The following is a 16,564-nucleotide window of genomic DNA, read 5'->3' as shown; positions in this document are numbered from 1 at the left end:
AATTTCCAGAGGTGATCTTCAGGAGGACAGGATAAGTGCTTCAAGAATGCTCTCAAGATCTACTTGAAAAAAATTTGTGACAAAATGGAGAAAGAGCACTTGAAGGAGACTTTGAGTCTCTCGTGGAAGCTAAGTGAAAACAGCAGGTGGAGCACCTATCTTCCCAGACAAGCCTACCCAACAAACACTTGTGACAGAGAGTGCAGATCCTGCAAAGTACTCCCCAGCCACCTCAAATCTCGCAGATCTGGAGTGGAAGCAAATCATCCTTCACCCAAAAAGGAATGCCTAAAAAGATAACGATTATGATTTCTGAGTCTGCCCCTTTTAAAGAGTATATCTATAAAGGGCCCGAGAATATGGTTGAAGACAGATGGCAAATTGTGTTACGAAATAAAAATCTATCCAGCTAATCACATTGATTGTTACACTGCTACAACTAGGGGTCTGAAGGCAGTCTTTTCTGGACATAATCAAAGTAACTCAGGTGTCGCAGTATTTGACTGCACCACAGAATTTAACTTCACTTCACTGTCACAGAGATTTTAACTGTTTTCCCACAAAGTTGACCATAACCAGGCTGCTTGAACAATTTAACCTTGAACTCTCCCACTTTAACCTGTCTCTTGATATGTGGCTCTACTCAGCCTTTTCAGTTAGATTGCCCTCTGTTCACGATTCACCACTGGCCTTCCATAACATATCACAAAGAGTCATAGAGTAATACAGCACCAAGACAGGCCCTACGGCCTAACTCATCCATGTCGACCACTATGCCCACCAAGCTAGTCCCACTTGCCGGCGTTTGGCCCATATCCCTCTAAACCCTCCTACCCACGTACTTATACAAATGGCTTTTGACTGTTGTTATTGCACTTGCCTCAACCAGGTACAATATTTACATTTACTTATATTTATATTTACTAATATAGATACTAATAAATCACCTGGCAAAGTTGCAAGTCATACATTGGACAATGACAAAATTGATGCATATTGTTCTGACTGCAGCTATTTACTATGGAAACTACTTTAAAGCTGAAGAGAATTTCTGCATTTTGCACTTATTTACATTGCTGAGAATTGGATCACTGGTAAAGATAAGATCTTTATTAGTCACATGTACATCGAAACACACAGTGAAATACATCTTTTAAGGAATGTATGATTTACAATGGGCTCACTAAAGGGAACTTGAATGAGCAGTTACCAATGGAGAATAAAGAAAGAATCACAGTACAGGAACTGGTAACATGTTGCCAGAGCTATAACGGAAAGCAAACATTGAGTCATGCTGATAGTTAGCTGAGGAACGATGAACTGAGCCCAATAGCTGGTTCTGGTGCTGTACATTCAATGTAATTCTTTGTAAAATGAGTTGTGAACTTGCACTTTTATCATTATTGCAGGAGCAGTCAGTGAATTGATCATACACAGAGCACACTGTTTCAGAGTTGCCTCTGTTATTAAACTACAAAGTCTTTGCTGAGGCAAAGGAAAATTAATGGTCTTGTTGCTGAGGATGAGAATACTGCATAAGCAAGAATTGCCTCGGTGTGGATCAGCAGTAATCAATAGTTGTTAGCAAGCTGTGGGAAGGTGCGATGAGATGCTGCATTAAAGTACCACAGAATAAATGGCATTGACATTCCAGCCTAAAAAGGGACAACTCTTCACAAGTGTGTTCAGTGCTGTCAACAGATTTTAATAAGGTGACTTCCTTGTTGACAGCAAGTGCAATAAAGGAACGGGACTTATGGAAGCAAATGCCTTTGAAAATTGCCTTATGCTAAATTACAGACTGTGGCTGGCAAATGAGCTGCTCTTTCTTTGCGCTCAGATCTATAAGGACTCGTCCGTACATGCTTGCCTGCGTAATTTTTTCAGCTGGCTTATCAGTGAACTAATGAACAAATCTTGAGCAAAAAAGCATTCCCTTCATATCTTCTGTCCTTGCACTGCACCACACTCTCCAACACTAAATATATAAATTCATTGGTCTAATATTGGGGATTATTCACTGTTCAGTTCTTCACTTAACAGCCTATTCTCCAGCTATGGACTGGTAGGCTCTTCCCTTGAAGGAGGAAAGGACTGAGTGAATCAGTTAGTAATCTGCATTTTACAATTTATAAAATCAAAACTCTGGCTTTATAAAACTCTGGTTAGGCCACATCTGGAGTATTGCATTCAATTCTGGTCGCCCCATTATAGGAAGGATGTCGAGGCTTTGGAGAGGGTACAGTAGAGGTTTACCGGGATGCTGCCTGGATTAGAGGGCATGTGCTATGGGGAGAGATTGGATGGGCTTGGAATGGCAGAGGCTGAGGGGAGACCTGATAGAAGTTTATAAGATTATGAGGGGCACAGACAGACAGTCGGTATCTTTTTCCTAGGGTCAAAATGTCTAATACTAAATGACATGCATTTAAGGAGAGAGGGGGTAAGTTCAAAGGAGATGTGTGGGGCAAGTTTTTTACACAGAGTGGTGGGTGCCTGGAATGCACCGCCAGGGGTGGTGATAGAGGCATTTAAGAGGCTCTTAGATAGGTACGTGAATGTGCAGAGACTGGAGGAAGATGGACATCGTGTAGGCAGAAGGGATTAGTTTAATTAATTAGTTTAATTAGTTGGGCACAACATTGTGGGTTTAAGGGCCTGTTCCTGTGCTGTACTGTTCTATGGTCTATGTTCTAAAACGGGTTCTCAGTTACATTTGGTAAGTCTAGGCGCTGAGGTTTTCATATATGAGACATACATCTGAGGGTTGACCCTACAACAAAAGTGGAAAACCATGCCAGTCAATTTGCACCAGCCATGAAAAATTCATTACCTATTTCTCCTTTCTTGATTTGGTACTTTGCATTTCTCTAGGTTGCTCTTGTTTCTGCATTTCCTTCCAGCCATCTAAGGGAACAAGTTCTCTTCTCTGTCTGCAGTGTTTACAGAGGCCATACTTCCACTTTATTTCACCTTAAGGATTCTTGTCAATTCACTTGGAGTCATGGATGTTTAATCCAAGCTTGTTGGGTTTTTAGTGTATATTTTTCTTATCTCCTGAGCATTATCTCTTACTACAGAAGCAAAATGTCACAAAGGCTTGAACTCTTATACACAAACAAAAAATGATGGATTTAATCACCAGGTTAGGCAACATCTGTAGATAAATAAGTAGTTAATGGATCTGATACTGCCTGGGGAGGGTTGCTTGAGCTATGACAAAGAGTCTTGGGCAGGACACTCATTCCCATGTTGCACATCCTGAGTAGTTTCAACAATGTATGTCCTCTTTAATGTTCTTTTTAATGGTGGCCAGCCTGTTTGATAGGTTTGCTTCTCTGACAGGCAAAAAATGCATTGATAAAGGTCCCAAGCACAGAAATGGATAGAGAACCAGCTGCCTTCTTAGTGGAAGCATGGCAGAGATGAGGACAGGTTCCAGGAAGATGAGGGATGGGATGGGATGATGGTGTCCAATTCACAACCTTAGGAAGAGTGATCAGGGAGGAAATATGCAGTACATAAGTGGAAGGGTACCTTTAAGAACTGCGTGTACCATGTGGTATGACTTTGATACGTTGTCGTACCTGGCACAGCTGTTTAGTTGAGAATTAGTGTCTTCAATAAAGGATGTTCTGTTGGTGGCTGTACCTCTGTCGTTTGCTTGTGAAATATCAACACAGAAGTACTGACAGATACTGTAGAGGTGTCAAATTTGGGATGTTGCTGCCACAGGGAATAACAGGACAATAATCTGGTGGAACGGAAATAGAGAAATAGGTTCTCCAAGTTGGGCAATGACACTGTATCAGGGAGAAAAGTTAACCATCCGACCAGTACGTGGAATATGTGCAACTGTTCCTGAAGGCAAATGATTTTGCTGAGATGTAGGGGGGAAACAAAGAGTAGAAAAACAATGGACTTGCACCATGTGGTGAGTTATTAGCAAGCAATCAGCACTTATGCCACTTGCCATCTTCATCAAGCAAACATTTGTCATAACCATGATCTTGTAATCACCAAAATGCTGTAGCACATATTAATAGCAGTGAATATACCATTAATTCTTAGGGCTAACCAGCATGCTTGCAGCACCTCAACCTTGGATTGTCCCTCTGTGGGTGCTTTCCACCATAGCCCCACCAATTGTTCCCATCTTTCAGGTTCTTTTGAGCCAAGGCCTTTCTGCTGCAGTCCTTTTCTGTAACCACATGATCTGATGCAGTGTATAAAGAAGGACCACTGCCATTAATATCCGTTTTTCTTTGCCTGCCGATTATAATGTGTATCACAACCCAAGCAAAACTGCCTCACTTTTTGAACATCATCTCCCCGTTGGTGGTCATCAATCAAGTTTCCCCCAATGTTGAGTCCTCAGGATTAAACAGTTTTGCCTGAATTTTCTCATGTGCCACAATGCCTGATCTACAATGTAAAAATCTGATGCTGAAAATCTAATGAATGACCAGTATCCACTGTCCACCTCACAAGACTTATTGGTGGAGTTTATCTATGGGCACAGTGTTGATGTCATGATTAAGTTACCAGTGCAGTAATCCAGAGGGCTAGTTTAACCATCGTGAGGTTTAGAGGGATATGGCCAAACACGGGCATATGGGACTAGCTCAGGTTAACACCTTGGTCAGCATGGAGGAGTTGGGCCGAAGGGCCTGTTTCCATGCTGTATAACTCTGTGACTTTATATCAATAAACAGGCTTGTGGGATTAGTATTCGGTTAATAATTTGGAATTTGGAACAAAAACAATCACCCTTGGTAATGCTGACCACAAGAAAGTACTGGTTTGTGGCGTAATGCCATCTGACTGACTAATGGCGAGGGAAGGAAATCTGCCATCCTTACCTGGTCTGTCCTTTTGATGACTTCAGATCCACTCCATGTGGTTCACTTTTAAATTCTCTCCGAAACAGCCCACCAAGCCATTTAACTGTATGTAGCTCACTGCTATCTTCTGATAGGGCAACTAGTGATGGGCAATAAATGCTGGCCTTGTCAATGATGTCCAGATCCTGAAAAATGCATAAAATGAAAAAAATGTCAGGCTCTCAATACTTTAACAAGTTGAATCTGTTGCATGTCTATAAGTAGTTGGGTGTTGATCTGGAGAGTCAGTGCCACAGAAACATTGGTACTTATAAAGGAGTTGTAGGTCAATGCAATCAATCATAAGGGGTTAAGTCAGCCCTAAAATCATTCAATCATTATCGGTAAAACGTTGCAAGGAATCCCAATGTGCCTGTGTGATCAAAATGCACATTTATGTGGTCCATTCTTGTCTTGTTAATCTTGTCCGGAAAAAATTAGTGGTGGTGTTGGATATGTGAGAGTCACCTACTGTTAGCGATCTTCATTCCTCCCTAAGGATACAATAGAACTACTGAAAAATTTAGTGGAGGCTGGCCATTATATTGCGGTCCCTTCACAAGCTATTTCACAAAGGGGTGCCCTGACTCTGGAGTGAAGAACAACAAATGGAAAATAAGCTTATGTTAAGCAAATTTTGGGTGTGATAGTTTCCTGTTTTACTGCTTATTGTACATTGCTCCGAATAAATTAGCTCCAGAGTCATGTGGAATTCTCTTGAACTTGAGAATGCCTTATTTGTGTCTTTTTTTAAACAATAAATAGTTAATTAGTAAACTAAAATGCTTTGGTGATTCAAAGCTGAGTGGATAAATAGCAAGAATGGGAAGAGGAAAGTTATGGCAGCAAATCTATTATGGATAATTAGAGGATGGTGGAAGAACAAGGAAATAACTCTTTTGACTTACTGGGGAGGATGCATCTGCACACTGGAGTTCTTTTCCAAGGCTTTCTTAACTTTGGAACCACTGTCACCATCTTAAACAGCATTATCAAGACTTGCATCATCAATGGTCCATCAGTCCTTTTCTGGCCAACCTCTGACTCAAAGTTACAAGCATCCTCTGAAGGTTTCCTTGGAGTGCAAAACATTTTTGAAGAAACAGAAGATGCTGGAAACATTCAGCGGGTTAGGCAGCATCATTGGAAAGAGAAAGAGATTTATAGAGTCATAGAGCAATACAGCACGGATACAGGCCCTTCGGCCCAACCAGTCCATGCCGACCATGGTGCCCACATGGCTAGTCCCAATTTCTTGCGTTCGGCCCATGTCCCCCTAAGCCCCGCCCCTCCATGTACCTATCCAAGTGCTTAAATGATACCATTATACCTGCCTCACCCAATTCCTCTGGCAGCTTGGTCCATGTACTCACCACCCTCTGGGTGTAGTCTGAGAGGCCAGGGGTCAGATGACAGTGACAACACTACTGACCCCCATGGTCGGATGATAGCATTGCTTATCAGGTCGGAAGCTACACCACTGTCAATATTAAAATAGATGGTTTGAAGTTGCAGAGATGGTTTAAAGTTGCAGATGATGTTTAGGATAAAGATCGCATCTGTGATAGGATGCAGCCTGGTCTAATGGGGCAGTTAGAAGGTGATTATGCTTTTCTGTCTGTGTTACCTGTTGTTAAAAGCAATGTTGTCAGATATGCTGTTGGGATTCTCTCTCCTTTGGTACAGCCTGACCTGCCGGCCATGTTCTGTGCTTTAAGCAACACTTAACACAGACAAAGACGTGTAACAACCCTCTAACATTAATCCATCTCACCTGACCTCACCCCATCTCATTTATTCCATTTGTCATATCCAGTCCTGCTGCTATCTTTTCTACAATTTAAAACTACCTTTTCTATCTCTCCCAGTTCTGGTGAAGGGTCTCTGACCTGAAATGTTAACTCTTTCTCTTTCCGCAGATGCTGCCAGACTTGCATTTTCTGTTTTTATTTAAGGTTTCCAGCATCTGCAATTCTTTACGACTTTCTTTTTGTGAGTGCAAATTATTTTTATACGGTAATGAAACAAGACATATGGAGAAAGTAGGTTTCCTTTGGCATCTCTGTAGAGAAAAATAAATAATGTAATTATCAGCTTAATCTTATGGCAGAAGTCATGGTCATTATCTCAGTTAACATGATAAGAAATATTTGTTCTCACTTTAATAATTGCATCCACCATTTATCACTACAACAGATTTAATTTAATATGCTCCTGTGGAAAAAGTAGCTCTCTGTTATAATGAAATATTCAAATAGTGATGTAGTTTTCAAATACACTGAAAGAAAATCTGCGATTCAACTGTAGCTATTATCTATTTATTGCACCATCTTCATTAGGAACTAAGCAGGAATAAATATGAGCCATAATTATAATGAGTGAGATCATCTTTATGAGGATACAAATCATAACAACTATCTTGTGTCATATTAGCACACACTAAGTTCTACACAGGTTTCAGCCTCACTGACGCTCAGGTTAAAATTAGCAAATTAAAATACCTGCTTGTTTTGCCTTCATCAACACTTTTGTGAAGGCTGAGTCCGCCAAAGACTTAGAGACATCAGAGCAAGGTGGTTCTGAAACTTCTCTCACACTCTACAGTGTGTGGCAGTTTATCACAAGTGCTTTAAAAAGCTTGACAACAATTTTAGTAGTGTTAGCATCAACGGGGCCCTAAAATTTGAGCATCCTCTTACCTAAAGGTTGAATGTTGATATTTCCAAATGTCAAGTCTTCCAAGTGCAAGCATTATCAGTCCCCTGTCATCAAAGTTATTTAGATTTATATTCACAAATAGGCAAGTTGCCAATCTTTTGAGCTGATTCTGAATGTTGGTCTTGAATTATGTGTTGAGGTGTGAGAGAAATGTTCGTTTTATTAGTATTTTTCCATGATGTGCCATCATTTCCATAATGCAAGTACAAAAACAGGTGTGTTGAAACTCGCCGTGAGCCAGTAGGAAGGTGAACATTAAAAAGCAATAAAATGAAAAAGGTTTGGGCACAGCCGCTCTAATATTTATCCAGTGATAAGAAACAATCAGAAGAGATGATAAAAGATCGAATGGAAAATATTGAGGGGTCTTGACAGGGTGGATATGGAGAGAATTTTCCACTTGTGACAGACAGATTATTTTAATTTGGCATCATGGTCTGCACAGACATTGTGGACCAAAAGGCCTGTCCCTGTGCTCTGCTGTTCTATGTTCTAAAAAGCAGGCCACTGCCCCTTACCTCTCCTACCATTCCCACTCCTCGCACTAGCGAAGTACTATGATCCTCAACCCAAGTCTACAGCCCTAACCCTATAATTCCCAAGAATCAGCCTCAGTTCCAGATAACATGTTTTCTAGTACCTGAGGCTTTGAGCATCACTAAAATAACCATCTACCTCTGTGCACTAGAATTTCTAGACGCAATGGCGGCAGTTTAGCAGCTGGTAGAGCTGCTGCCTCACAGTTCCAGGGACCCTGGTTCAATCCTGACCTCAGGTGCTGTCTCTGTGTGGAGTTTGCACATTCTTCCTGTGACAGTGTGGGTTTCTTCCTGCTGCTCCAGTTTCCTCCCACGTCTCAAAGAACGTGTGTTGATAGGTTAATTGGCCACTGTAAATTGTGTAGATGAGTGTTAGAATCTAGGGGGAGTTGATGAGAAAATGGGATTAATGTAGGAATAGTGTAAATTGGTGGTTTATGGTGGATGTAGGCTCAGCGGGCCAAGGGGCCTATTTCTGTGCTGTGTCTTTCTGTGACTCTATGACTTTAATTAACAGCTTGTGGAATGCAATCACAGGTGATCACCACAATTAGTCAGGCCATTGCCATGGTGGAGTGTCTTCTTAGCCAGTTTACAAGCTACCAACAGCAATAACTGTACAACTTAACATCCCAGGGTGTTCAGCAGGATGTGATGAATGCCAGGCTAAAGCTGGAGGTGTTTTAACTCGGTCAGTAAGATGGGTTTTACAGAACCATCAAAGGCAAAGCCACGGTAAGGTAGGACATAGGGTGGTGGATGCCTGATGTCTGTCAGAGAAATGGAGTGTTCTTTCAAAGAAAATCACAGCCAGGAAATGGATTCCCACTCTTAATTAGGCTGCAGGAAAAAAAAAAGACACGAATTGCAACCTCAGTCTGGAGAAGCTGGCCGAATTCTCACACATTCTGAAGGCCAGTCTGTGAATGTTATTAAAATGACATCCAGGAGATAACATAGCCAGCACATGATGCTGAAAAAATGGTAGGGGGTTGACATTGATTGCCACACACTCAGATACGCCTTGTGACTCAGGTTACAATTGAGGATTATATTCTATCAATGTTTCTGTGAACCATTTAAAAGCCAGCAATGACTTATTTATAATCTGTTCTGACCTTCCAATTTTTTTTAAGGTCTGAAGAGAGTGTGCTTCAAAAAAAGATATTACTCCGTTACTTTTAGAAATGATGCTGAGGACAAATATATTGATTGTGGTTTATGCCGGGAAAAGTGAATCTTTAACTTGAGCTCTAATTTTGATGCTGCTTCTACATTTTATCCAACAGGCAGACATGCTGGATGTGAATCAGATTATTAAGGACCTAGCATTACTGGTGCATGAACAGGGGGAGAACATTGGTGAGTTTCACACTAAAGTTCAAACAAAGTTATAACTCTTCTGCCTTATGTTTTTTTAATTTAGTTCAATTTAGTTCAAATAATAAGAAGAAAGCTTTTCCAGCACACTGCTGGTGCTTCACATAGAATCATATGCTGCAAGGAGGCCCTTCTGCCCATCACGTCAGTGCTATTGATATCCAGTGATATCCAATTAGTCCCATTCTCCCTCTCTTTCCCAGACCCCACAGAATTTTCCTTTTCCTTTTCATTTGCGTATCTAATTACCTTTTAAAGTTAAATCTGCTTCTATGAGTGTTTAATACAGTTGATTCAGGATCATTTTGCAGTGCAACATAGAGCAGTATAGTACTGGAACAGACCCTTCAACCCACCATGTCTCTACTGCCCATGATGCCAATCCAAACCACTGGTCCGTATCCCTCTACTTCCTACCTGTTCATGTGTCTGTCTAGATGCCTCTTAAACGTTGCTATTTTATCTGCTTCTGCCACCTTCCCTGGCTGCGCATTCCACACCCCTACCCCTGCCACACACACATTTGGTTCAATTAAAATTAATTAAAGCAATTTACATCAGAGTCAATCAGCTTCACCACCTAGGTGGTATTCCGAATAACCCACCTATTGTACATTCCCACTGCATTCCACAGTGGTTGGGTCTCTGCCCCACCAGCCAGTTCTTGAAGATGAAAAGGAACCCCTTGCATGTTCAGCACTGTTGTGAGGGTGGCAACACCAGAAGGACTGCATCACTTTAAGGAAACGGTTATCAGCCACTTTCTTCTGACAATTTGAGATCGGCATTGAAACCATGAGTGTGAAGCCCTTCCTGATCGTCAACAGCATGCCATCATCCATATTTCATTCCAGCACAGGAGGAGGCTATTTCAGCCTATTGATTCTGTGCTGGCTCACAGAGCAATCCCATTCCTCATTAAATTTTCCTCATTAAATATTCCTATCAACTCCATCCCCTCCTCCAAGATTCTCCCAGCTTCTCCCTCTCATCTGCACACTGTGGCCAATTTACAGCAGCCAATTAACCTGCCAGCCTGCATGTCTTTGGTATGTGGGAGCAAATCAGGACACCTGGGGGAAACCCATGCACTCACAGATTGCACCAGAGGTTAGGATTGAACTGGGTCGCCGATGCTGGAAGGCAACAGTTCTACTGGCTGCACCACTATGCCTCATCATTTAGTGCACTACACTCTTGTTAGAATTATAATCCTCCTGTGAAGCAGTGTAATTACACAGTCTGTCATCTTTTTTTACAGGAGTGCTGGACATCACCTTGCATACTGGCAGCACGGTAGTGTAGCGGTTAGCGTAATGCTATTACAGCGCCAGCGACCCGTGTTCAATTCCGGCTGCTGTCTGTAAGGAGTTTGTACGTTCTCCCTGTGTCTGTGTGGGTTTCCCCCTACATTCCAAAGACGTACGGGTTAGGAGTTGTGGGCATGCTATGTTGGCACCAGAAGAGTGGCGACATTTGCGAGCTGCACCTAACACATTCTTAGTAATGCAAAAGGATGCATTTCACTGTGTGTTTCGATGTACATGTGACTAATAAATAAAAATCTTATCTTATGTATCTTATCTGTACCATTTTAATCTTTACCTTACAGATAGTATTGAAGCCAATATTGAGAGAGCAGCTACAAATGTTGACACAGCTAATGAGCAGCTAATGAAAGCGAGTCAGCACCAGGTAAGTCTGGCTTTAACTCTATCCAAAAGACATTCCTGGCTTTCTTTGGCCTGGGTTGGACTCCTCTCAATTTTCCCAAATACAATCCCTTTGGATTGGCCGAGATCTGGAGTCGGCCGACTTCAGGTCGATTAAACAAAAGCTCATTCAGACCAGAAAACTTACTGTGGAAAAATAGCAATAAGAATGGTAATTCAGATGTCACCTTAAGCAAGCAAAGGGAATTTGAATGTGAATCCTGTGTACAAATTTATGACAATGACATCCATCTCAAAAGTTCATTTGAATATTGTCAATGATGCCAATGGCTCTTGCACTAGAAATTGTGAGTAAAACCAAGGATTTTTTAGAACTAGCAATCATTTGAACTGCTGGAAGTAATTCTAACCTTGAGTAAAGGTGTGAAAAGGGTTATATTGGATCATTCATCCATTATACATCTGCCTGAATTTCCCCTACCGTTGATTTTAGTGTTGAAGGAAAGTGGTCATGGAGCGTGATCAGAGATCAATTCATGTTCATTCATTTTACACCGTTGTTCAAAATGGAAACGTTCCAATGACATTTGTGTTGTAATCTTTCCATTCCTGCTTTCTGTGCTGTGTTATTTATATTTTGTTCCCTTCTGTTGGAGTTTTAGTAAATTATCTCTTTGTGTTTGCAAGAAAGCTGTAAAAATACAGTAGAAAGATCCATTTGTAGTCTGTATTACCAGACTGTATAGTTCTCTCTATATTTCACAGTCACTTGCTTTTAGTAAATCACATAGGTCTACTGATTCCTCTAAAATACATAGATTTTTCATATATTTTGCAAACAGTTGATATAAAATGGGAAACCTTTTCATGGACTAAGTCGATATATGTCCATTTTTAAAATATGCATTCCAATGATCTGAACTATAAAACTCTACACACTGGAAAAATTAATATTCAAGATACAGGAGACAAATATTTTGGTGCTTTGTATCTTTATCGTTGGCTGCCTTTCTATCGAGTCAGGCAATGTGTACACTAGTTGACTGAACTGAGTAGGAATATTGCCCATGCTATAGATAAGGAAATCTTCAGAGAATAACTTACAATCTGTTCCAGAACATATTGGAGGGCCTTAATAGTACTGCATTTTAAGATATTTACTGAAATGCTTGAGGTCCTTTGCCAGCATTTAACAACAACATGTATGGCATTTTTAATACATTGAAATGTCAATGGAGTGTTATCAGATAACATTTTATCCCTGAGCCACATTAGGGGATGTAAGAACAGCTTGATCTAAGAGTAAGATTTTAAGGATTGCCATAAAGGAAAAGGGTTTAGCACCTCAGCAATTCAAATGCACAATCACCCACAGGAGGCCAGAACTATAAAAACACAGTTATTGGTAAGCTGAGGGAAGGAGGAGATGACCTTCAGAATGGACATGGCCTTGGTGGATGGGTCACCCACTCTATCTTCCTTGTATGAGATGGTAGAGTATTTCAAGAACATTTGTGGAGGGAAACCTTCTTTTACTCAGATGTGAAACCACGCCTGTCATGGTGGTTAAAATGAAATCAGGGATTACCAGAGGGAGAAAAATGCAGAGTTTTGGGGAAAAAGAGGGTGAATGGGACAGATTGAATTGTTCTGTTAGGGGCTAGCAAAAAGTCAAAAAGCTGAATGGCCTTTTTCGTGCCATTATTAGATCCAATGAATCGTATTTGGACCTTGCATGGAATATGGAATGGAATCAGTTCCACTTATCACTTATTATAGTTTTGTTGGACAAGTCAGCATCTGAGGGTAATAGAAGTTAATTCTTAGAAGGGGGAAGCAGAACTGTCTTATGGAATCATAATTTTTCATGCTGAAAATCGAGTTAGTGCTAATGATGACATTCTCAGATCAAATGGCACTGAGATGAAGAGTAAAGTTTCCTCTACTCAGTCCTGACAAGATACTTCTGCCTTTATGTGATAAAAACTAGCCTTCACCAAAGTTGCCTGCCTTTTCTATCATTACCCGTTCTTGCAGTTTTTCTTAGTGAATTCCAGGTACTAGTCGATTTAATCCTACTGTGAGTCTGTCCAATTTCTTCTTGTCCCATCAGTCCAGTTTGGATTTCAGTCAAAGGTTCGAAAAATTAGGCCAGGGTTTTCTATTTTACTGGTGTAATGTTAGTGTGGTGGTCTTTGCATCTGTTCCCTTTGAGTTTGGTTTTAGGCTGAGTATTTGGCAGGGTCCTTCATCAGATGCTCCTGGCATGGAAGGGCAGACAACACGTTAAATCACAGAGGTTGCTGGGCTATGGAATCTGCTGAAGCTTAAAATGTTTGGCACCTCAGCCGAAAGAGCGAGAGGGGTGAGAATGTCCATTGACCCATTCTTGACCATGTTTACTGAAAAAGACCATTTTGATCATTTAATCACCTTTGCTGGGATCTTATTATGCTTTTATAAAGGTTCCTCAGGCAATAATGGGACATAAACCTCTGATGTTGATGAATTATTATCATCTTATTTGGAATGCATGTATAAATGTTTCTGGCAGTTGACAGAATTAATAGTGGAAGATTTCCACATGTGCAGAAATGATTGGGGCCCATATCACTCCTGTCTAATACCTTGTTGTTGATACCTCAACTCCATGTATCATCCAGTCATATTGAAGTTTTGTTTCAGTTCTTACCAGACAGAACATACAAAAGTATATTCTTAGGCTATTCACATTGCTTCTTTGAAAAATGGCATGATGGGATTTGGAACGAGCAATTCTCAAAACATTAAAAGGCTATAGGTTGAAAATGGATTCCATTCACTAACCCAAGCCCATGGTCCTAGTTAAGAGACATTTACAAACCACTCAAGCAAAGATCATCAAATCAGATTCCTTTGTGCCTTTGGAATAGAATTGTTTTCTGCTCAATTTCAAAACTAATTTGAGTCAAAAAGTGATGTTTTTAGCAGTGCATTAGTAGTTCCAAAATAGACTAAATTTGTGAAAGCAGCACAGTGACTGAAGTCATCGACCACTGGACTGCCAGATGATGTTTTGGAGAAAATTATTAAACATATATATTTCCTAATCTGTTTAAATTACCATACCTAAAGATATACTTGAGTCATTGTAACATGGATTGGAGGCAGATACAATAGAGGTGTTTAAGCGGCTCTTATGTAGGCACATGAATATGCAGAGGATGGAGGGATATAAAGCATGTGCAGGCAGAAGGGATTAGTTTAGTTAGGTGTCATTAGTTTAATTAGTTCAGCACAACATTGTGGGTTGAAGTGCCTGTTCCTGCGCTGTACTGTTCTATATTATATATTCTGTGTTCTGTGATTCATTAGATTAATTCTTGTGATGATGAGCTTGTTCTTTGAGAACAAATTGCGTAAGATTGGCCAATACTCACTGGACTTTAGAAGAAAGATTGGTGATCCTATTGAAACAGATAAGATTCTGAGAGAGTAGATACTTTACAAATTTTTGTGCAACTGACATGTGAGCAAACAAAACAGCCACTAGCAGCAATGTAAATAAAACACAGTTGGTTGTGCTTTGGTTGGGAACAATTGCAAGCTCATTCTCGAGGTGCATCCATTGCCATAGTTAAACAATGTCACATGATCTTTCACATTCCATGGTGTTAGGTCACATTGGATCTTGATCATATACTTCATCTACAAGAGACCATTCCTTCTGTACGATACTGAAGTTATAAAGGAATTGAACAGTATAGCACAGGAACAGGCCCATCGGCCCATGATATCTCTGTCGACCATGATGCCCATCCAACTAATCCCATCTACCTGCACATGGCTTCTATCCTTCCATTCCCTGCTTGTTCATGTGCCTGTCTAAAGACCACTTAAACATGCTTTATAGTCTTGGTAATTCTTTCAGTGAACATCTTCCACATCTGATACGTATGCTGGGATATGAAAGGAATAGATGGTGACTCTACAAGATTTCTAATGTTGGTGCTTTATAACATTGAATGGCATTGTCTAGTGTCATCCATTTGTCTCCTCTATGCCCTAACATAACAGTTTATTTTTTCTCCAATCTGTGAAATATTCTATCCCTCCTGAAACAGTCATGCTCACCATATTTTTTTTATTTTGCCAAATTTATTATGAATAAATTTTCATATTTCTACCTGGCTGAAAAATTGATGGATTGGATCGTCTGGCAGCTTTTCATCCCATTGATATTCATCAGAAGTATGATTGTACAATTATGGGTGGTCCATTTTATTCAATTATCACCCAGGCTGATTGTTTCCAGATTGTGTTTGAAGGTTTGTTTCTTAATAACTAATCTTCTGCTATTATCAACATTCAATATATATCCACTACAATTTTAAAGATCCAAATAATTTTTAATATGCATTCTTAACCTCCCATCTGTGCATGTGTCTGATCTGTTGAATGGAACCAAACCACTTGCTTCTCTTTTGCATTACACATGATTAATAAAACAAGATGTACTTGGAGACATTAAACATTTTGCACATCATTGATTCTCATCCATGCTGGGTGCACATATCAGGAAATTATATCCTTTCAGGGTCTGGGTTTCTGATCATTAATTTTAAAGGATATAAAAAATCTCAGACTGCATTACAAGGTTTTCTAGACAATAGTGGCCGGACAATTATTTACCATCTAGCAGTTCCAGCATTTTGAATCAGATTTTTCAGTAAATATAGCAGAAAGACGGAAAGTTGAACAGGTTTTAAAATATTTCCAAAAGCAAAATATTAAAGAAATCTGAGATACAAAGAGGAATACTGAAAATTTTTCAGCGGATCAGGCAGCATGATGTTTTTTCTCTGCATAAGTGATACCTGACCTGCTCTGGTCGAGCTGTGAAGTCAAAGTCAAGTTTATTGTTTATAAGCGCAAGTACATGAATGCAGAGGTGCAATGCAAAACTTACTTGTAGCAGCATCACAGGAACCTAGCATCATATAAGCACCATTCACAAGAAAAACATAAATTAAATATAAATTATACACAATTTTTACAAAAAAGGACACAAATAGAACAAAAAAAAGCAAAGTCCATTTTAGTGCAAAGTGTTCAAAGTGCTCATAGTGCTGCTAAACTGTAGTGATTAGGGTTGTGCAGGTTGGTTCAAGACCTGTATGGTTGAAGGGAAGTAGCTGTTCTTGAACCTGCTGGTGTGGGTCTTCAGGCTTCTGTATCTTCTCCCCGATGGTAGCTGCGAAAAGATGGCATGACCTGGATGGTGGGGTTCGTCGATGATAGATATTGCCTTCTTGGAGCAATGCCTCTTGTAGATACTACCAATGGTGAGGAGGGATATGCCTGTGATGTATTGGGCAGAGTCCACTACTCT

At 40.2% G+C, this 16,564-nt stretch overlaps 1 protein-coding gene across 4 annotated transcripts in view; it reads left to right on the top strand.

Moving 5' to 3' along the window:
* The window catches only part of tsnare1 (T-SNARE Domain Containing 1), a 650,834-nt gene that overhangs the window by 456,248 nt on the left and 178,022 nt on the right, over positions 1-16,564 (top strand). For all 4 annotated transcript variants that reach the window (XM_052023541.1, XM_052023540.1, XM_052023538.1 and 1 more), the window contains exons 9-10: positions 9,430-9,502; positions 11,133-11,215. In XM_052023541.1, the coding sequence (XP_051879501.1) occupies positions 9,430-9,502; positions 11,133-11,215 (156 nt within the window). The remainder of the gene's footprint in view (positions 1-9,429; positions 9,503-11,132; positions 11,216-16,564) is intronic.

This window comes from Pristis pectinata, chromosome 9 (assembly GCF_009764475.1).
Source record: "Pristis pectinata isolate sPriPec2 chromosome 9, sPriPec2.1.pri, whole genome shotgun sequence".
NCBI lineage: Eukaryota > Metazoa > Chordata > Chondrichthyes > Rhinopristiformes > Pristidae > Pristis > Pristis pectinata.
Note: the sequence above shows the minus strand (reverse complement) of the source record. Positions and strands in the feature narration are given on the sequence as shown.